The sequence below is a fragment of the Grus americana genome, chromosome 21 (genome assembly GCF_028858705.1).
Source record: "Grus americana isolate bGruAme1 chromosome 21, bGruAme1.mat, whole genome shotgun sequence".
NCBI classification, from domain to species: domain Eukaryota; kingdom Metazoa; phylum Chordata; class Aves; order Gruiformes; family Gruidae; genus Grus; species Grus americana.
The window spans coordinates 4,412,965-4,435,669 of record NC_072872.1 but is presented as its reverse complement, the minus strand read 5'-3'; the positions used below and the strand labels follow the sequence as shown (position 1 = coordinate 4,435,669).

At 38.1% G+C, this 22,705-nt stretch overlaps 1 protein-coding gene across 13 annotated transcripts in view; it reads left to right on the top strand.

Annotated features, from left to right (window-relative positions):
• The window catches only part of KIF1B (kinesin family member 1B), a 94,705-nt gene that overhangs the window by 41,605 nt on the left and 30,395 nt on the right, over positions 1 to 22,705 (top strand). For 7 of the 13 annotated variants that reach the window (XM_054849352.1, XM_054849348.1, XM_054849353.1 and 4 more), the window contains 10 exons: positions 589 to 668; positions 2,072 to 2,178; positions 2,670 to 2,753; positions 4,430 to 4,610; positions 4,890 to 4,962; positions 17,573 to 17,666; positions 18,450 to 18,598; positions 19,207 to 19,385; positions 19,852 to 19,989; positions 20,754 to 21,002. In XM_054849352.1, coding sequence (XP_054705327.1) covers positions 589 to 668; positions 2,072 to 2,178; positions 2,670 to 2,753; positions 4,430 to 4,610; positions 4,890 to 4,962; positions 17,573 to 17,666; positions 18,450 to 18,598; positions 19,207 to 19,385; positions 19,852 to 19,989; positions 20,754 to 21,002 — 1,334 coding nt within the window. Of the gene's footprint in view, positions 1 to 588; positions 669 to 2,071; positions 2,179 to 2,669; positions 2,754 to 4,429; positions 4,611 to 4,889; positions 4,963 to 9,165; positions 14,281 to 17,572; positions 17,667 to 18,449; positions 18,599 to 19,206; positions 19,386 to 19,851; positions 19,990 to 20,753; positions 21,003 to 22,705 lie in introns of those variants that run through there. The other 6 variants (XM_054849355.1, XM_054849359.1, XM_054849357.1 and 3 more) reach the window with 2 other exon arrangements.

Below are 22,705 nucleotides of genomic sequence, written 5' to 3'. Positions count from 1 at the left end.
TTTTTGCATTTTCTTTTGTGCTTGTGCTTACTGCTATCTCGCTGGCTAGATTTTCACACCAAGGCCTTGTGACTTGTTTGCTGATTCCAATGGGGTTTTTTCACCAAAGAAGGTTGGTTTAGTAACCGTAGCGGATTTAAATTTAGAAGAACTTTAGATGAAGAGTTTTTTAGCTGTTTGATTCAGAGAATGTTGGTAGCTTTAGATTTTCTTTTGACATTATCAGACTTTGCCAAATTCACCTGACCGGTATTGCCCAAGCCAAAGTTGATTCCACATCAGTTTCAAAATCTTACTGAAGCAACCTTTTCTGCTGTTGGATTTCCTTTATCAAAGTTTACAGAGACTTTACAAGGAATCTTTATTTTGTTCCAGTTGAAGCCTTTATTCCCTCTATTTCTGCTGTTACTTTGTGATGCTCTTTAGTACTGCAAGAGGTTATATCTGAAAAAATGCATTATGGAATAACCTTGATATACATAGCAAAACTGCTGGATTAATATACATCCTCCACAGCTGCGGGAAGAAGCCTGAAAGTAGGTCTTCAGTTCTTAATTAACTTTTCTTTTTTTTTTTTTTTAATTTCAGACTCCTCATCTTGTAAACCTTAATGAAGATCCACTCATGTCTGAATGTCTACTTTACTACATCAAAGATGGCATTACTAGGTGAGGATCGGTGCTCATGTGCTCTGAAGTCTGCTTCTTTGCTTGCTTAAATCCCCATGCTGGAGACACCGTAAATAATAATTGTGCCTTGAGCTATTCAACTTGCAGGTACAAATGAAACATGAGATTGCTGTAGGTGGAAAAAAGTATAGAAATGCATTTTCTTTTAAGTTGATTTTGTGCTTTAAAATTAATGTATGAAGTCACTCAGCTTTATAAGTAGTTTGTTACTACACCTGGGCAGTAAAAGAAAGCATGAGATCACTCCTAAGAAATAGGAAAGCAAAAGTAATGAAACTTACTGAAAATGCCTTTGAGATTTTGCTGGGTGGAGGATTGAAAACCATAGTACTTGATGAAAGCAACTGGAATATGGATCAGTGTTCACTTTATTATTTAAATAAACTATTACCCATGACTCTGCACAATTAATGTATTCTGCATTCATGTATATGAGATTAAATTTAACTGCCAGATTTGGAATTTAAAGCAGATTTTATTCCAAAGCTTGTTGTCAGGACATCTGGAAGAAGAGAGGTGGGTTTTATTATCTTTGGAGCATTAAGCTGTGTTTGATTGCTTGGTATATTCTTGGGGAGCAAATGGAGAAGAGTACACAAACAGGTGCTGTTGTGCTACTCTAATATGCATTCAACTTACTGAAAAGAATATCATTCTTGTAGGAATTCAGCACAGAATGATGAGAATAGCTTGGGGCTTAAGAAATAATTATAAGTTTTGAGCATAGCTGGGTGACATCAGAAACGTGTGGAGTAATAAGTAGAGCAAGAAGTTCATAAGCATTAGAACTGAAAATCAAGTTGTCCGTATCTAGCATTGCTCAAATATTTAAGTTTGGAATGGATATTCATGCTCTAGGGATACAGCCAATCTCTCACTGTGGAAGCTGGATGAAACTGCTTGTGGCATCAAATTACTCAGCAAGAGTCTCCTGAGCCATTTGTGCTTCTTTGTTGAAGTGCAGATGGCGATTATTGGAAGGGATGGTCACTGTATGCCAGCTGAAATGCACCACTGGAAGTTCCTGTCACTTTTTTTTTTTTTCTTTCTGCATCCCTTTGCTAAAGGGAGAAGGGGGTACCCAAGAGGGAAGGAAACACATTAAATCCAGAGGTGTTTAACATTTCAGTTCTCTCTTTAAATTACATGTTTTAAGAAAGAGAAAACTTCTGTTTTGTTTTGTCAAGCTGTTATCCTCCAATTCATGGTAAATCTGGTAAGTTCTCTGCAGCGCAGAGTTAAACAGTAGTTCAATCCTTTGAACTTGAAGGATAGTCCTAATAATTTAGACTTTTTTCCTGGACATTTCTGGGATGTGTTGTCGTACGCAGAGTTGTAGAAAGTGTCTGATTTGCTCTTGAAATGTCTTCTGTTGGACTCAGGGTTGGCCAAGCTGATGCTGAGCGAAGGCAAGACATTGTATTGAGTGGGGCTCATATCAAAGAAGAACACTGTATCTTTCGAAGTGAGAGGAACAACAATGGTGAAGGTAAAAAAACCTACTTCTCCTAGAAAGTGTTGCTGAAATCTTTCACTCATCACTTGATAGCTGGCCAGGGAATACCGGTATTTGCAAGTTTTTTCTTATCTCAGGAAAACAATCAGCTTTGACTCGATATTTTCTTGAATCTTAGGGGAAGAAAATAAAATGTAAGTGATAATAGCTTCAAATTGCAGGCTGCAGTCAGTATAAGAGTTAAGTTCTGATTTTGGTTAACTATAAACATGAAAATTCAAACAGAAAACAATAATTTCCAGTTGCAATATGGAGATGTCAATAATATTGATTTTTCTCTTGCGGCTTTATTTCTCTTTTTTAACCAGCATGGTATCAAGGGAGTGATTCACTTGTGTCTTTTTTTTTTTTTTTTTTTTAAGTGTTAGTAGGAAGATAGGCAGAAAATGAGAAGCCTCTAGGGTTTGCACACTTCTGTTTCTATACAACGCTCTCTGTCTCACTCATCAATGTTTTCTTCATAGTTATTGTTACTTTGGAGCCTTGTGAACGATCAGAAACCTATGTTAATGGCAAGAGGGTTGTACAGCCTGTGCAGCTGCGCTCAGGTAAGAACTGTTAGAACTGATTTTTATGGGTTTTTTTCTTGTAGACTTTCCGTCTAAGAGTTGTCCATATGTTACATTTGCATCGTATGTAGAGAATGTGGGTGCTGTTAAAGGACAGCAGTGTCCTCTGGAGTGTAGCTTTTAAACAGAAGTTGGTACCATTCTTCTCTTGGCAGCAGTTCGTTTTCTTTCATTCTTTGCTGCACTAGCTGTAAGTGTACTTAAATATTCACTGCCACGCAGCATCCTGTTTGTCCTTCTGCTTACCCTGATATTATTCAAATACATTCTTGCCCAAACCTATTGCCCATGGCAGTCTCAGTGAGACAGAGCAGACAGCCTGCCAGTTGCTGATGGAAAATTCCCAGTTTCCTGGCAAAGTTAAGATATGACCCTCTGCAGGAGTACAACAGCTTCTCTATGCTCTCATTAGATTTCCCACTCAGTCCTTTAGAAAGGCTGGTGGGGGAAGAATTAGAGAGGAGGGAGTGACTTCCCTAAATTATGGGGTTTAACCTATCTCTTTCAAGCTATGATGCTTTCTGTGTCCCTCCCCTGTTTTCCCACTGTAAAAAAAAACCAAAACAAAACAAAACAAAAAAAACCACCAAAAAAACCACCAAAAAACCAACCAAAACAAAACCCAACAAAACAAAAACCCCCGCCTTAGAATTATTTACACCAAGTTATAAGTGATTCATGGAAACAAGTGTACTGACTTCAGCATAAGTCTGGACAATGAAGGAAGAACTGGTTTTGCTATTCTGTGCCTGCGTATGGCTCATATTGAATACCATGAGTTTATCACTTAGTAATTACTTCTTTAAGAGAAAAAAAATAGATATTTTTCTATCTGCATCTAGATAATTGAGCTACTAGAAGAATATAGACATTGTCTCTGACATCTTTAAGGGCTTGTATTTTAATAATATATTGATAAGGAGAATTTTGCTTACTTTGGAGGTCTGTTTCCTAGAATGCCTTTTTAAAATTTTAACTACATTAATATACTCTGTGAAAGAGCAGAGGCGTTTTACTGTCTTCTGTCAAGCACATTTGTCAGGCTTTGTGGACATCTGATAGCTCTAGGATTCAGCCAAAAGATGTAACAATATTAGATTCCTTCAGCTCTTTTGACATTAGTGTAAAAGCAGCTGTAAAATCCTTCTATAAATCCCACTGATTAGGACTCCAATAAAATCAATACATGCGAACCACATTTTAAAGAAAGTAAGCACCATGCATTCCAGTGTTTGAAGTTAGGCTTTTCCGAGCTGAAAATTCTGCTGAAGTGGCTTTTGCCCATGTTTTGGCACCGTCACTGGAGGAGAGGAATGGGATTTAGTGGTGTGTTTTATTTCCTGCAACCGTGGGTCAATCTCCAAGTTTGTCCTTTAATTTTTGAGAAATTCTGGGATATCAGATTGGACCCTGAGTATGATGTCATACTCTGAGCACTGCTTCTTATCAGCAGTGGCTTGTTCTGTACAAATCAGGCATTCTTTTTTTTTTTCTCTTGTCACTTAGTTAACTTGAATGTATACAGAAATCTTTATAGGGCAATCTTTTCTTATGCCGTCACCCAACAGCATAAATGAGATGAATCATTCAGTGATGTCTTTCAATGGTTTTGGTATTCCTTACCTGAAGGAGTTAGCTTCTGTTACTATTTTTAGGAAATCGTATCATCATGGGTAAAAATCACGTCTTCAGATTCAACCATCCAGAGCAAGCACGAGCAGAAAGAGAGAAAACACCGTCAGCTGAGACTCCCTCTGAGCCAGTTGACTGGACATTTGCTCAGAGGGAGCTTCTGGAGAAGCAGGGCATTGACATGAAGCAGGAGATGGAGAAAAGGTAACAAAATAACTCAAAATTTCTGCCTGAAACAAGGAGGAGTCACCTCTAGATTATTTGGGTGGTGTCTGTGCAAACCCTAAATCTTTTCCTTTTGGTGAACAACTGAACTGCAACTTATAGGAAGTTTCACTTCTACAGTACTGTAATAGGCAAATAACAGTTCCTTTTAAGTGGAATAACTTTTGTCACTGTAATTCAATGGGTTATGTGTGTATAGTAATGCCAACATGGAAAAAATGACCTCTTTGGCTACTTCTATTCTTTTGTTCATTTCAGATTGCAAGAAATGGAGATTTTGTATAAGAAGGAGAAGGAGGAAGCTGATCTCTTGTTGGAGCAGCAAAGGCTGGTATGTGTCCTTACTTCTGATTAACTATACCTTTGGCAAACAGTAATTCCTGTCCTTGCTTATCTGAAAGTTTAGGAAACCTGCTTGGGTTGTCTGCACAATGCAGTTCTCCCTTTGCTTTCAAATACTTTGTGTCTACAGCGAATTATTATCTGTGTGAGTGAGCTCCTTCATGTTAATTCAGAGATTGTAATTGACAATGAAGTGGCTTTAGCCAGTTCTTGTTGGGACAGGTTGGATTTCTGGCAACTTAACCTGAAAGAAGGGCATTTCTATGCTCTGTGGTTTTTTGAAGTTCCTTTTCAGTAGTCTAAACAGCTACTTCTTGGGATGTTTGCCTTTTTTTTGTCTTGGATCACCAGAACATACTAATTTTGTGCTGCCAAAGAGATTCCTAGAACATTGATAAACTAGGTTTATTTTTTTGAATGATGTCTAAAAATGTTGCTGCATTGTGCATGTTTTAACCCTTCTCCCTCCCCCTGCATGGAGTTCCTCCTAAGGGTCTCAATGGTACATATGCCAATAGTGGGGTTTTGGCTAGGGAGCAGTGTGCAAAGGGAATGTTAGCTCATTCAGAGCATGGGAATTCCACCTTTCCACCTGTTTCTTAAATAGGAAGTCTGTTAAATTAAGCCTAATATAGGAAGATTTCAGTCTTCTCACAACAAATATCTTCTGAAGTGCATTATGCACACGGTCTTCAAGTACCCTGTGAATTTTAAAAACAAGACCAAGCCCAGAAATTAAATCTAGATTTCCTTAAGAAACCTGAGACTCCTGATTCTGCTTTAACTACAGACAACTACAGGGTTGTCTGTTATCCAGAATGCAAATGTAGTTGTGCCTGAATTCTAATAAAAATTTCAAAATCATGATTCATTTGTTTGTAATGCTAGTTTGAGACCACTGAAAACTGGGTTAAATGCATGCTGGGTGTTAAACTGTAAAGCTCCCAAAAGCAGAATGGAGCAAAGTACTGTAGCTTCCATATGTTGAAGCTACAAAATTTTTTTTATTTATATTATACACTTAAAGAATTCTGCATCTCTAATTATTTCATTGCAAGGGACTAATTTCTTGGATGGAGAGAAGCAGTTGCAAATTTTGAACCAAAGCAAGACTTAGTTCAGAAAGGAAGTTAAGATGTGACTAATGTAATGTTTCATCTCTGCAATGTTATAGTTAAAATTTGTGTAGCTGAAAGTAGGTATGGCAAAAATCAATCCAATGTGAAAATAAAAATAGTTTGAATATCGAATAAGTTTTGGCTATGTATCAAAGTTGATGCAAGTAATGGAATTCCCTCCCTTAAATTTTAGCTGACAGGCATAAGATAAGCTATTGTATGAATTAAAGATGTGAGAATTGGCTGTCCAGGGAGCTGCTTCAAATAAGGCTGCATTTATAAAAGTGTTGCGAAGGGAATTTGTTTCCCTGTATACTTAAGATTAAGGGAAGGTTCTTTAGATAAGTGGGTTGTTTAATACTGTAATAAAGTTGCTGATTTCTTTAAGCTTGTTTTGGTTTTGCTGATTTCAATTAGTGGACGAAGGTGGAAGACTATCTTATGTGCATTACCAAAAGAATTCCTGAAGGACCTTTCCTAGTTGTAAGGGATCATAGCAAATGAGATCATTGGTCTGTTAAGCATTATCCTGCTTATTGCAATGCTTAATAAGAATATTTCAGATGACAGAAACACTTCTTGACACATCTCGTCATTTCTGTGTCACTGTATGCAGAGTCTGGAATGGACGGGATTAATGCATACATACAACAGTAGTTGAATAATGATTGGGAATCTGGGAATGCATTTCAGCTTGTGTACCTTAAAAGTATTTACACTGCTGTGGTATCTAGCTGCAATATCAGGTTCTCTAACTTTCTGCTATCTAAGATTGAGATTGAAATATAAATATTCTTGTTCTAAATTGGAGTATAATCTTGGACATAAGAAGCTGGCTAATCCTGTTTACCAGATTATTTTGGTTTTGTGCTGAGATTCCAATCAGTTTGAGTATTTGTTAGATGTGCTGTACAAAAGAGATGAATAATAGCTCTTGTCCCTCAAAATTTACAGCTAATATTTATTTGCTACTACTGCTAGGGAATAGAAGTAATCGTTCTCCATTTTACAAATTGAATGTGAAAAATTTGTTTAACAGAGCTAAAATTATCTTCCTGGTTTTCTTGGTCATAATGCCTTGGCAGTGACCACTTGATATTAGAATGTGGATATATACCTATATTAATTGGTCAGGTTAACCTCTGAGTGCACGTAGGGCAATGACCATATCGTGTCTCTTAATCAGCTTTTTATACACAAGACATGCTTTACCCATAAGTAGTAAGATGGTAATTCTGTAACCTATAAGAATAATCCTGTGGAACTTGTGACTTAATGTTTGAGTAGTTTGCGTTTTGCCTTTCTGGATGTAACCTTGAATGTGTAGATTGTACAATGTCTTCCTCCAGGGCCTGTCTTGTTTCCACTGCAATATGCAGTTTGTTAGATGCTGTTTCCTTAGGCCACAAATTTTGTCGGCTGTAAACACACAGAGAGTTTATGTTCTGTTTCTAAACCAGTGTTTTGCTTGTATTTTGGCCTAACTCAGAAGTTGATTCTGTAGTTCTACTCTGAAATATTTAAAAATACATAATGTCACAAAAAGCTCAAATAATGTGAATCTTAGGCTATGGAGCTTGTGGACTGTAGGGCAGAACAGTATTTCTTCTGCTCCCTTTCATCATTCCCAAAACAAATTATATCGTATTCCCCATTCTTCGTGGTCTTCTACCCGAAGTCTTAAGTGTTAGAAACCTGTGGTTCTGAGTCAATGACCTGGGTTTCCTTTGGTTTTAGAATAACTGTGTGGTATTGTTCCTGATTTCTGGTGTATTATAATTCTCTATGTGAAAAATAGGGATGATAGATAGAGGTTCATTAGAGACTGACTGCTGTGTTTTATTGAAGATGTTTGGATCACAATAATACATAGGACTTTTTGATTGTTAAAGAGATGTCTTAAATTAATAATCCTTTAAAGAAAAGTAGTCTGACTTGAATTCCTGGTTGCAGTAAGCAATAATGGATATCCTTAACTTCTGGTGGCAGTATATCTGAACTGACATTCCTAGCATATGGGAACCTGAAGCACTGCTCATTAAAAATCATTTAGCAAAAGGTGGAAAACTTGTAATGAAGAAGCAAAACACGCATAACTCTTAGCAAGTGTGTGGAAGCTCCAGGCTCTAGGGTTTGAGAAGAGGACAAATCAAGCATATCAAATAGAGAATTCATATTAAAACAATTTTTAAAAAAAAGTCATTACTGCTACATTCTTCTGAAACTTATTCTTCGGACAGACAAGACTGTTAATGTTTGGTTTTTTTCTTTAAACTAAGCAACAAGGTGGCAAATGGGGAAAAAAAACCCCAAACAAGCAAACCACAACCCACCTCTGAAACTCTGATTCTGGAAATCCTTTTAGCTTGTAGCAAGTCTTGGAGTATGAACCACTGTCTTCACCTGTTGTAGTGGCACTTACAGTCCTTTTAACATTGAACCTTTCAGCTGCTTCTGTTTCATTTTTTCTTATCGTCTAACACTTCTTTGGCTGCTATTGTAGTGAAGTGGATTCTAAACTTGAGCATCCCTGCAACCACGTGCAACGTTACTAACCAGTGTTAACCCGACTTACTCTGGCTGCTCATGACATCTTCTATGATGGCTGTTGTGTTCACCTACCTGGGGAGGATTTGCTGAAAGAAGCAAGAGCAGTCACCAAGGCAAATGTGTGTGGCGGGGATTTGCATGTCTTTGTAGCATGTGTGAAGTGCAGTTTATACTTGGTTTTTAATTTTTTTAATCAGGAACTTGGTTTTAGTTGATCTATTTAAAGATTTTGGAAGGGATTGGGAGGGAAGAGTTTAGATTATCTGCTATTTTGAGATGACAAGACTTAAAATATAATGTTAATCTTAATGTAGTGAAGAGCTCCAGTTTTGACAGTCCATGACTCTTGAAGATACATTTTAATGTCCTAGCACTCAGTCTTCAGGGACTTCCTTATCACTTGTTCTATTTTGATTTTTGATTTAGTTTTCTTTGCCTGCTACTTCTTGTTTAGCTTTTCCATTTTCTTACAATTTTAATTTTGGTTATTTTGGGGCCACTTCTTGATTTTTGTTTTTCCAAAGGATGCAGACTCTGATAGTGGGGATGATTCGGACAAGAGATCGTGTGAGGAGAGTTGGAGACTGATCACTTCCCTGAGAGAGAAGCTGCCCCCCAGCAAGCTCCAAACCATTGTAAAAAAGTGTGGCCTCCCCAGCAGTGGGAAGAAACGAGAGCCTATTAAAATGTACCAGATACCCCAACGTCGACGCCTTAGCAAAGACTCCAAATGGGTTACCATCTCAGACTTAAAGATTCAGGCTGTGAAAGAGATATGCTATGAGGTAGCACTCAATGACTTCAGGCACACTAGGCAGGAGATTGAAGCTCTGGCCATTGTTAAAATGAAAGAGCTTTGTGCCATGTATGGGAAAAAAGATCCAAATGAGCGTGAATCATGGCGAGCTGTTGCTCGTGATGTTTGGGATACAGTAGGAGTTGGAGATGAGAAAATCGAAGATGTTATGGCCAATGGTAAAGGAGTAACCGATGTGGATGACCTTAAGGTGCACATAGACAAATTGGAAGATATTTTGCAAGAAGTGAAGAAGCAGAACAACATGAAGGATGAAGAGATAAAAGTTCTGAGAAATAAGATGCTAAAAATGGAGAAGGTTTTACCTCTGATAGGGTCTGAGAAAGCTCAGTCAACCATAGCCAATGCTAAGTCTCCAAACTCTGCCAGTGTGGTGGATGTGGATAAGAAGCCCGTGGATGACTTAAAAAGAAGTGAGAATGATGATCTTGCTAAAGAGGAGCGTGTTTCTCAGTTAATGGCAGGTGATCCAGCTTTCAGACGTGGGCGATTACGTTGGATGAGGCAAGAACAGATTCGATTTAAAAATCTGCAGCAGCAGGAAATAGCAAAACAGCTACGTCGACAAAATATGCCTCACCGATTTATTCCACCTGAAAATCGCAAGCCCCGCTTTCCTTTCAAAAGCAATCCCAAACATAGGAACTCATGGAGTCCAGGAACCCATATAATTATCACAGAGGATGAAGTTATAGAGGTTAGAATTCCAAAAGAAGATGATAAGAACAAAGATGAAAACAAAGAAAAAGAAAGTAGAGCTGCTTCTAAAGACCCTCAGCAGCTGTGGAATCTTTATGGTCCCCAGAGGAATCAAGATAATATCCAAATTAACAGGCAGCAGTTAAAAACACAGTCACAGCCTAGCAATCAGCAGCAGCCATCACCTCAGTTGCGCTGGAGGAGCAATTCTCTTAATAATGGCTCTCAGAAAAGCTTGCGGCGTCAGACATCGGGCTCATCTGAATCATTGCACTCGTACAGCGGGCAGCAGAACCCAGACCTGCAGACTTTCCAGCAAAAACGCCACATCCACCAGCACCGACAACCTTACTGCAATCACAGCAATGGAGGCGGTGCAGAAGGCAATGCAGCTAACTTCCACCCAAAACAGACTGACCGGCTTAACCACTATAACCAGTTTGTGACGCCCCCACGGATGAGGCGCCAATTCTCAGCACCTAACCTCAAAGCGGGCAGAGAAACTACAGTATGATTAGTTGGCCAAGAGTAGTCTGGGGGAGGAGGGAAGCGGGGGCAATTCTGGCTTATCATTAAGAAACCGCCAGGATTGAGTTTATGTCTTGGGTTTTGTTTGGCCGGGTAGAACTTGAGTAATTTGCCATACAAACACAAGGTACTGGCCCTTCAGCCCATTCAGTTTGCATGTGACTTCTGTTGCAGTTTTAACAACGTTGATTGGAAGAACATTCTGAAAATCTGTAAGAACGTTTTTCATAGACTAGAAGACTTGGAGGGAGGGATGTGGAGGGGAGAACTTCCCTGCTAGCTCATTTACCAGGTTTTTTTGTGTGTCTTGGAGTATTTTTCTAATGCTGAAAATATTGTCTGGAACTTACAAAGTGCTACCTTCCTCCTGTGTTTTATGTAGACAATCAAAAGAGGAATTTAGTTTATAGCATTGAATGTTTCTTGTGACCTTTTTCTTAGTAATAAGGAAACTGACCATCTGTTTTTAAATTGATCTGGCTCTTCAGAACAGTATTTTCCACTCTTACTTTCTTAATAATAATCATCTATAAACCAAAAGTTGTCAGCTGACAAGATATGTGGCTTTTTTTATAGAGAAATTAAGAAGAGCTATTGAGTCACAACACTCCTACTCCCGGAGTAGGAGGTGTCTTTTCTCCTTCTGCTTAAGTTCATAATTATTGGTATGGAATTGCTGTGACAGTTAAACCTGCCTGAATGGAATTTTATGTCAGAATATATATATATTGCTGAAGCAATACTTTGGAAATAAGCTTTTTCTAATTCCCATTGTATCCCTAAATAGAATAGGTTTTAATTATTATAGAGAGATTGTAGAAAGGAACTAGGATTTTTTGACACTCTGGTGCAGGAAGAAGCCTCAAAAAGCTAATCCTTTTTATTTTATGTTCTCAGCTTTCTCGGGCATCAATTTGGGAGATGTTCTTGAAATAGTTATTCTTATGAAGATTTATAGATCACTACTTTGAATTGGCTGAATTCTCCTCAAAGACAGGAGAATTGAGCTGTTTCACCTTAATGTGATACCTCATGTTAGTGCCTCTGGTCTTGGATTAAACCCCTGTTTTTTAAGACTTGTTTAATAAAGGAGAAGGTCACTTTGAAGATAAAATAAGATTAGTTTTCCTTCTCCCCATGCTCAAAATGCAAGTTAAAATTTTTATTTTGATCTGAAGAGGTCTATACTTGCAGGTGACTTGCCATAAAACAAATGCTTGCAATCCTTACTTCAGATTTTCAAACAAATGACAGAAGAACTATTGATTAAGGAATAGGCTTTATGAGCTTGGGGTTTTATCTCAATTGGAGAGCCCCAATTTTAATTATATACTTTCTTCTTTCTGAGTTTCTTAAAGTGCAAAACAAAATTGTGCTTAGTTCTAAAAATCTGTGGACTTAATTATAAGCCAATCTAAAGCTTTGAGGACTTATTTTGCTTTTAAATTTAACTTGAATGTGATTTTAAAAACAAAATTGGCTACTCTACCACATTTGGTCATATTGGTCCACTTTGCAGTGTATTTGTATAGCTAAATGATTTGTGCGGTTTTGCACAAATATCCTTAATTTACTTGAGTTGCTTATTTTGTGATAAAATATAAGCCCTACTGGTAATTGTTACTTCTGCGTGTTTCAGCATAGCTATAGATGAGTAGGAAGTGCCTCAAACTTACTTTCCATCTTATTTTTGTTTCCTGTCCTACTTCCTTCCCCCCCCAACTGTGCATGGTGTAGTTGCTGGTTGCAACACATGGTAAGTGCCAGCCGTGCACTATTTGTGTATTAATTAATCACGTATCAACTCTGAAGTCTCTGCACATGTGTTACGGACAGGATACCAGCCCTCTGATGTAGGAGATTACAAAGTCAGTGCTCTAACTCTCCTAAAAGACTCAGCTGGTCCCATTTTTTTTTTTCTTTATGGCAGGTTTAATTTTGTGTCCAAATATGGCTTTGTAACTTGCATTTGTTTCATGCTTTGGCCTACTTGAACGAAGGAAATAAAGCATCATGTCCAAAAATGTCTTGATTCTCAAAGAAAAGAAGCCTTGTAGATTAGCAATACTTTCTTTGAGCTTGAGATGGAATTGCAAAATGAGTTTTAGGCTGCAAATAATATTTTGCTGTTGCCTTTGTTTTAGAATCCTGTTTTAGTTGTGCATTGCACTTTGGTTTTCTGCATGTTGAATAATGAGTTCTTTCATATGCTCAAAAAGGCTTGGACTCTCTTAAAAATGCATGCTCTGGAAAATCTTCTCAATTCTGTAGGAATACGTGAGCCAGAGTTAGCTGGCACGGGATAGGTCATGAGAGAAGACCAAACCAATTTTATCTTGTGTCCGAATTTTATTGAGGATTGTGGCTGCCTACGTGAAATCACCACATGATTGAGCATGGAGTAATTTTGAAGTCCATTCAACTATATGTACTGACATGAGATTAAAAACTCCTGCTACTAGATATTTTAATGCTAGACACTAAAAAGTTTTTGCCAACTTATTTCAGCTTAAAAATCTGAGAAGAAATATCTGTAAATGCCCGGGTGGTAGTGGTGGTGATGATGAATAATAGGTTGCTATCGGTCTGTTTTACCCCACTGTTTTAGTGCAGCACTAGAAAAACAACCCTGCTTATTCTGTTGTTGTATGATTTGACAAAAAAGAAAAAGGATAGTCAATGTCAAAACAGCTTTTTTCATGGCTTTTAGGAGGATATTACAGAAATGTAACTTGGAAAAAAAATTCTATAAAAATTGCCCACTTTAAGAATTTATTCTTAATTACAACGCAGTGCCTTATTTGATAAGGGGAGCAGTGTGAGAACTTGTGGGTCTCCTTCCACTATTCAGAAATACATACACCTCTCACTCCAAATGCTGTATTAATGGAGCTAACAATAGTAATGCAGCTGCTTCCATAGATGAGTGTGTGAAAAGGCTTTCAGGTTAATGGAAATGTGGCATCCATGATGGGAGTGCTGTTTTAGTAAGCTTAATTGCCATTGCTGATGTGCTGTGTGCTTTGACAGCTGGCTTGTATCCACCTGTGCCTTAGTGATGATTTCTTAAAAATCCTTTAGGACTCACTAGGGACACGTGCATTGGGGGGCGGCAGGGGAATGCATGCCACTAATGCTCCTCTGATTGACTTCAACATCCTTCTTCAAGCAACCTGAATTTAGGGATCTGTCAAATTAGAGGATGCTATTTTTATCAGTACATTCAGCATAGTTTCAATATCTTCCTCACTGTTTTGTTTTGTTTTAACCCTTTATATGTTGAAACTTTTTCTCTATCTTTTATATGTTGAAACTTTTTCTCTATCCTTTATATGTTGAAATTTGACTTGGATACTTCCCATTGAACCACTTCAGGAGCTGCCACATGAGAAATCTATGCTGTGTACCTATTTGTACTGTAAAGAAAGCAGTGAGCTGGCTTTGAATTAAATGGGATTTTCAGATCTGTCCATTGTTTAAGAAAAAACAGGTTTTGGATTGTCTTAAGAGCAAGCATCTGCCTTGTGAAAAGCAGAACTGGTTTGTATTGTAACAAGTGCTCTTTCAATAAACTATGAAATACTCTTGTAAGTGTCAGACTTGTCTCAGTGAAATGGAAATGAAACTTGATTGCAGGCTTGTCCTGATTTTATTTTTTGTCTTGGGGTTGATATTGTTCTAGCAGAGTTCAAAAGATTTCCTTAACTGTTCTTCAATCTGATTCTTGTAAGCCCCTCCACCCTGATTTTTTGCTGTTATGTGAAAAGCAGCCTACACAGATTTGTGTCTACTGTCACACAGCTTATTTAAAAAAAAAAGGGGGTGGGGGTGGGGAACGGGGGGCTTTTCATAGCACAAGGAGATACATGCCATACTCCTCTTTAGTGCTGTTCCATTGTGCCATCTTGTGTGCTATTTATCTAATTCTGGAATAAAATGCAGAACTGGCTGTTCTGTCTTTGCTCGCTGAAGACAAAAGAAACTGACCTTTTTGTATGCCTCAAATCCAGGAGTGAATCACATACACTACAGTTCCTATGCAGACATCATGTAGATCCAAAGAATCTAAGTTGTTATGGCACAGTGTTCTCCTTAAAAAGCTGGTCCAGCCTGGTCTTGAAAAGCTTGGCCTAATCTAAATGTATGATTTTTATTTTTTTTTTATTTCTGTGTTCAGAAAATCTATGGTTGTTGTGGCTGTAGATATTTCCATGCCCCTGGGCAAAATAAACTTTGCATTCCCTTTTGCCATTCATGGAGCTAATGATATCAACTGGTTTGAAGTACAACAATATGCACTGGGTTCCAGGGAGTCTAGGGCATGGGCCTTCAGGGCAGCTTCTAGATGCAGTTGCTCTTCTTTTCTAGCAGTTGAGGCACTTTTACGTTGGTACTAACAATTGTGTGTATTATCAGTAATTAGATGTGGAAATGTTTATCTGGAGAGCCGACCATCCTCTCAGTAGAGCAAACCAACCCCTCTTACAGTGCAGTCAGTGCACCTTCTGCGTGAACAAACCTGAAATTCATCCTTCATCTATTGCTCAGTGCCAATTATTTTTAAATACTACCATAGTATCAAGTACCAGGAGGCAATCTTAGTCCTGTTTTTCTACTTAGGGAAATAGTACCTATTTCTCTTGTTCGTTATGGGAAAATAAACTTCAATTCTTTTTCTTAGTTTTAAGAGTAATGTTAGTGTGGAGTCAATAAAAAGTGTCTGTTTATATTAAGCATTTATTTATCTAGGTATTTAAATGTACAGAAGATACACTTACTTGGCTCACAAGTGTGAAAATAGAGAAGACAAGAAGCAGGTCTTTGTCCTTGAATGAATTTAATGTGCCTGGGTTTTTCATGCTGGAAGTAGAATTTGCACAATGGAATGCTCCTGATTTTTGACCATTCCCTCTGCAGCTTTTCAGTTTCTACAAAAGAATCTGATCAAAGATTCTACTTAAACACTACTTGAAGAGCTTTTCATTTCTACAGTCTAGCTGCTCAAAATGACACCCTCAGATTATCCACTTCAGACTACAGGAAAATAAGTTATTTTGCCCTTCCTTTCAAGTAAGAGAAGCTTGTTTCTGTCACTTCGCATCTGACTTGTTTTATCTTGGTTTTAAATGTGATAGCATTACCTACATGGATAGGGGAAAAAATATCAGAATGCCATTATGTTAATGAATTTTTAAGAGTACACTGGGTATTTCAGAACTATAGATAAGTCTGAAACCACCTCATTGAGTCTAGAATAGTTTTTCGATGAATCATTGAGAATTTCAGAAGAAATATCAAGATAAAGGCTATGTTTGATTTGTCTGTAGTTCTTTTGCTGCTGCGCTAAGGTTTACTTACACTATACGTAGGTAGCCATCTTAGAGTGAATGGAGCAGACACAAATAAAGGAGGGGCATTTTAGCCAAATAAAACTTCAAGAGGAAATTAGAAAATTAAAATGCAGCCCTCATACAAAGGCCATATATTTTTAATAGTTCAGTTTTCTCTCCCTAAAGGTCATGGGTATTGAATTCATGGTATTGAAAATTCTGTACTTTCAGGTAGTTGTTCTAAGAGCACAGCTACTGTTCAATGCTACCTCCAGGAAATCTTACTTGTAAACTTAAAGTAACGTACTTCAGGTTTATCTCCTTTCCAAATACTGTCTAAAGGTCTTTCTGACTGAACTTGTGTTAAATTTGATGCAATCACATTGTGGCAGTGTTAACTACTATACTTGCTGTGCGAAAACAAATTAATGTGGCTGTTTAGGTGGGATGCTTAAATAGGATGGGAGGAAAGAGTAAAGCTTTCCTTCTATAGCTGTTAGACGTAAGAATGCATTACCGCAAACAGTACATTGGAGAAGAATTTAAGGATTTGGGACTGCGGAAGAGAGAAGGTTGAATACAATATCAGTGGCTTCAAGAATTCTTCTTAAGACCTCCGTAACACTTAATGAATTGTTATTGCAATTCTTGCATAAAAATCTTGAGAAGCCAGTTCAATTTGTGTGATATATGCCAAAGGATTATCTTCAAAAAATAAAATACAGTTGTGAGGTAGGCTCTGAGACCAGGAGCATAGTTACTGTCTCTGTTATAAATATCTTGAATTATTTGTTTTACCAGTAAATTTAAAAAAGGTCACTAGATCTTACTAGCATTTATTTCAAAGCATGGTTATGCTCAACAGGAAGAAAATGCTCTTACACCAGAAGGTATTGTTGAAGTGCTCCTTGTGAGGAAACCTCTGCACAGACTTCTCTGCCCACTTGCCAGGGCAGTGGTATTTTTTTTTTTCATCTTCTGATATATTAAGAACACATGTGAAAGACTGATACTTACATCCTGAGAGGAAAATCTAATTGAAAACAAAATGTCTTTTTTCTTTCTTCCTAAAATCTGAAATGAATTTTTTTGTATCAAAAGGCAAATCAGTGGTGCTGTTAATCCTTCTGTTTGAGAAAATGAAGGTGAATAACCCTCCCCTTTTAAATTTATTTCTGTACTTTTCTTTATTTCTACCTCTTTCCTACCTCCCTGAAAGCAGCAAGCAGGTTCCCCCCAAAATCCCCTTTTTCCAGTCTTTAGCGACAAAAAATACCCTAAACCTTTCCCTCTTACAGATACTATGAGCATGTATATCTGATGACTTTAAAAAAAACAACACTACTATCTTAATTGTATTGGCCTCTGTCTTCTCTCTTTTCAAGGACAGGTTATACTAAAACAGTAGATGTTGGTATGTGACCTCTGAGCATTAATGGAAATGTCTTTATGTATTTGTTCTCTGTGTCTGTCATTCCATCTGAGATGTTAGTCTCTGTTAACTGTTCTCCTTGCTTTTGTCTGTCCTCCTACACGGTATCTTCTCTCTCCCCACAGGACTATGAGAGTAAGCTGCAGGCCTTGCAGAAGCAGGTAGAGACAAGATCCTTGGCAGCTGAAACAACAGAGGAGGAGGAGGAGGAGGAAGAAGGTGAGTTTGAAGCTAAAAATCATTTTGATATAGCCCAGCCTAAAGGAGCAGTGGCTATATCATCTCTTGCAATAGATAGAAAACTCACTTTGGAAAGCTGTGAAACACTTCATAACTTCTTGAGCTGTAATCTTCACAGCATAAAGGTATAAAATACCTATTCATAGAGTACATTCCATGTAAACAGTAGATACACATCCCTGAATTCAATTGATGCACAAACTAGCTTAGTTTAACTACAAGCTTTGATTTGGTGGCCTTAAATTTGAAGGAATCTAGCTCTTCTTGGCACTAACAGAGTTCAGATGTCTTAAACCAAAATAATACTGTTGCCTTTGTTTCCTTGTTTTGATTTTGAAGTGCCTTTTTTCTCGTTGGTAGGAATTCTTAGAATTCATGCTGTGACGTGTCTGTATAGCTCCATTTCTGGACAGCAGATAAAGTTTATTGTTCCCATAATACTTGCTTTCATTCTACTGTTTCAGCATTTGGCTTTAATAATTGTTAACTAATTTAAAATAATATGAGTAGAATTTAATTTGTTTTCTCCATTCTAAATCTCCTTATTTGATCATTATATCTCCACTGCTAGTAGTGAGGAAGCTTGAATCTGGTTTTTCCTCAAGGAATAATAAAAATGCAGGGTTTTGTTTTCTGTTCTTCTCTTCCAGAAGAAGTGTTGAGAACTCGATGACATAGTCAGCAGTAGTATTAAATACTGCATGTGATGGTATAGAGAAGAAGCCACAGTGGTTTATTTCTCTGTTTCTTTGCTCTTCCTAGTGCCCTGGACACGACATGAGTATGAACTCGCACAGTGGGCTTTCAGGAAGTGGAAATTTCACCAGTTTACCTCACTGAGAGACCAACTCTGGGGAAATGCAGTATATCTGAAAGAAGCCAATGCGATCAGTGTAGAGTTAAAGAAAAAGGTAGGGACATGCAGAATAGCTTTTTTTTTTTAATTTTCTGACTCCTCAATTTTGACTGTATAATCCTGCTTCGAATGCTCAGAGTTACTTACGGTCTTTAGTTGTATGTCTCTTGCTTATTAGTTTGAGCTTTAAAAGGGTTCAGAACATCGTGAGTCTCTGATTCAGATTTCTGACTGAATGAACATCCATGAAAATCTGGTTGATAGATTCTACTTTTCTTCATTTCCCTTATGCTGTTCCTGTTGATATCATAAACACATGTACATCTCCCCAGGGCTATGTCTTTTCCTTTTGCTTTCAACTTCATGTGGTCACTCATCTTTCCGAGAGAAGTGCGTGCTGCAGGATGTGCTAGGTCTGTAGTTTTCCAGACCTCTGCCAGCTGTGACAATAAAGGCAAGATACGTGTACTCAGCTAAAAAATATGATTTAGGCCATTTTGAGACAAAAACAAAAAAACAAGCATGTTACAAAAACCTGAATCTGTTCGTGGAGATAAAAGTCAAACTGGCTTCATACATTGCCTTACGTTAGGTCTCTGTCCCCTTTGTGATGATGATATCTGACTTCTCAGCACTAAAGTAACTTTTCTTTTTTCCATTCAGGTACAGTTTCAATTTGTCCTGCTGACAGACACGCTCTACTCACCGCTGCCACCAGAGCTTTTGCCCACTGAGCTGGAGAAGACCCGGGACAATAGGCCTTTCCCCCGTACAGTGGTAGCTGTGGAAGTCCAGGATCTGAAGAATGGAGCAACGCATTACTGGTCCTTAGAAAAACTCAAGTATGTAAATATTACTGAAGAGCAAACTTCCTTATATCCAAGGAGCTTCACTGAAAAATTTCACCCCTTGCTGTTCATTCTCTGTTGTACTTGTTTTCCTCTGTGTCCTCCCAAATGCCAACTTTCCAGACAGTGTGGTGTTTTAAATACTAGCTTTCTAGAGTCTTTAAATAAGTGTATTTGTTCTCCAGCATCTTACCTTGCTTTCACAATTAATTTTTGTAACTTGAGGTTAGATTTTATTTTTTAAAACTAATAAGGCTCATCACAGCTTATCTCTCTGCATTAATTTTTTCATGTTCCTTTCACTGCAAAGGTTTCCTTGCCACCTGCTTTTATATAACCTAGTAGTATAGGGCATAATTTGTAATAATTTTGGTATAGGTGAAGTCAGTGTACCCCACTGCGTGTTCTCTGCTTTTTTATTCACTCTCTTAATTTTTTAATCCTGCTTTCTTCTGTGCAGGCAGAGATTGGACCTGATGCGTGAGATGTACGACAGAGCTGGGGAAATGGCATCTAATACACAGGATGAGAGTGAAGGCACAATGACAGGCAGTGATCCCTTTTATGATCGATTTCATTGGTTCAAGCTGGTTGGAAGGTATGTGATGATAATCTCAACTGCTGGTATGCTGGTAACTCTTGTCAGTTCTGGATGAACTTTGACTCTGAACGTGGTTATAAACTGTATGGCCACTAGTGTTAGTCATGTGTGTTGTCTTTCAGGGACTTCTGATAGACATAAAATACAGTGAAGAGCAGAAAATGCTCTTTAGATTGTTGCCAGTTCTGGTGTAACCTTGTAGAATCTGATTTGACTGAACCTGTAGTAAGTTTATAAGTTTATTTTTAAAAAAGGTAGGTAGCTAAGTTCTGTCTAAAGTCACTGGAGCAGAGCTGTGAGAACGTGAAGAAAACTGGAAACTGAGGGAAAAAGCGGCCCAGGGCCTTACTTGCATATGTGGTTCAAATAGTTTGGTCATACCCTTTGGAAATACCAAGTATCTGATGGGATTCTCTTACATTTCCTAATGTCAGCTGCACCTTTACAATATTTTTATTTACAGAAATGTTGCGTGTTGGAAATAAGAATTGTAGCTCTGTTAAATGGATGTGCTCTCGGTATCTGTATGTTCAGCCATGTTTATATTCATTTTTCATTTGTTTTCTGCTCCGTTCGAGGATGCTCTTTTTCCTGACTCTGCAAGCAATCCCTTCCCTTACGTTTCATTGCAGTCCAGATGATTTGAAGCCTTTGCTTGTTGTTCAGGTGGTCTCTGTGCTGATGGCAACAGACAGCTGTTAAATGAAGCATTCTTCTTTCCCATCACTCTCTTAATTGGTATTCCGTTAACTGATATCTAGCTCCCCCATATTCCATGGCTGCGTGAATGAGCGTCTTGCTGATCGCACGCCCTCCCCCACTTTCTCCACGGCTGACTCCGACATCACTGAACTGGCTGATGAACAGCAGGATGAGATGGAGGACTTTGATGATGAGGCCTTTGTGGATGATACTGGCTCCGACGTTGGAACTGAGGAGGGATCAGACCTCTTCAATGATGGGCGCGACCCGTTTTACGACCGATCCCCCTGGTTCATTTTAGTGGGAAGGTTGGTGAGGTTACTGTGAGAATGGCCAAAAGGGACCAGCTCTTGCTGTAGACTGCAATGGCTTTGCCTTATGCTGCACAGAATGTCTGTCAAGCCAGCCAAAATATCTATATACCTAAATTGGAACTGCCAGAGAGTGAGTCTAGTTTAACATTAAGTTTTAAATTCCCGTGTCAGAGGCTGTGAAGACCTAAATAATAATTGAGAAAATAACCCTTAGATGTGATAATACGAATAAATCTATTTCTAGATAGCTGTTACAACATAGAATCAATGTGGTTTTGCTTGTGTACAGAATTTAAGCGTTATTTAGAGCGGTCTATTTAGCCATTGCAAGATCACTAAGATAGTGTTGTAGTATGTAATTTTCTCCTGTAGAAGAGAATCTCAGAGAATGGTGGAAAGTCTTTTAAATCCAATGCAATAAATCCATTTTTGAAAACTCATCTTACATCCTCTGTGTCTGAAGAAAAAAAGATGGCATGAGGAGAAAGAAGAATGGTCCTTTACTGGATGAGGAAGAGTGTTCTTTGAGATGATTTGGCTTCTCAGATCATGCATGACTCTCGGTAGCAAGTACTATGTGGTGAAAGGTCATCATCATTAAAATTCACTGGCTGGTGGTGTTTATCAGCGCTTTCCCCATGCACTATGCTTGAATTTCTGAAACAAGTTTTCTTAATGTATTTTAGAGTATTATCTATTTAGCCAATCTAGGTACGATTAGACATTATCACACCTCAGTCTGTGGTGCAGATCCTAAGGACAGCAAGTTGCATTAAAAAATGTAGTACTTGTGCTGTTTCTTCACAGATAGTCTTGCTTGAACATGTTACTCATGACAAGAAACAAAGATTTTATTTAGTGACTTTGCTTCCCTCTCTTCTGCTCCCACTCCCTCAGTTAGGCTTTTTATCTTATTTGATCACTCTGTAAGCCAATCCACTTCTTAAAGCAGTAACGGAGGTGGTTAGCACAGGTGTTGGACAAAAGAGGGGCTGAGACTCCATGGCTGGCAGAAGGGAGGAACAAAGGAGAAGGGACCAGAGCCTGACTTTATCCTTTTCTGTGACTGTAAGCAGGGAAGATTTCATGGTCAGGAAGGCAGGATCTTTTTGCAGTTTCCTCAAATGCAGGAAACTTGATTGCATTATTTGTGAACTGAGTTTGTCAGTCTCTTAACAAGCTTTTAATCAGTTTAGCTTTATTGTCTAACCACATTCTCTGTCTTTAGTGGACCTATTTACAAGGTATGATTAAAACTTGGCACTTCCTTGATCTAGTCTTTAAAACAAAAATTACAGTTACTAAAGATGCAAGAAATTGCATTAGTCCTCTTTGATGTCTGTGAATTTATGCCCTTACGTGCAATGTCTGATAATGTGTTTTATAAAATTTAATTTTTTCAGGTTAATCTGATCCACGAGAGTTAATTTGGGAAAACTATCTTAACTGGCTTGGAAGTGGTGGTCAGCTAGTTAAAGCATATGTGCGCTGTTTGCGATGGCTAGGACTGCTTTCTTGTGACCGTGCTGGCATACTCAGCATATTCTCCTGTTGTGCATGTTCTTTCAGAGCGGGACCTTCAGTGCTTGGGAAAAAGTTGAGCTATTCATCTTCATTTCACAGACTCTTCAGGAAGTGCAACACAAGCTGAGCAAATACAGTGTATAATGAAAACAGTTGTTTCCTGGCAATTGCAC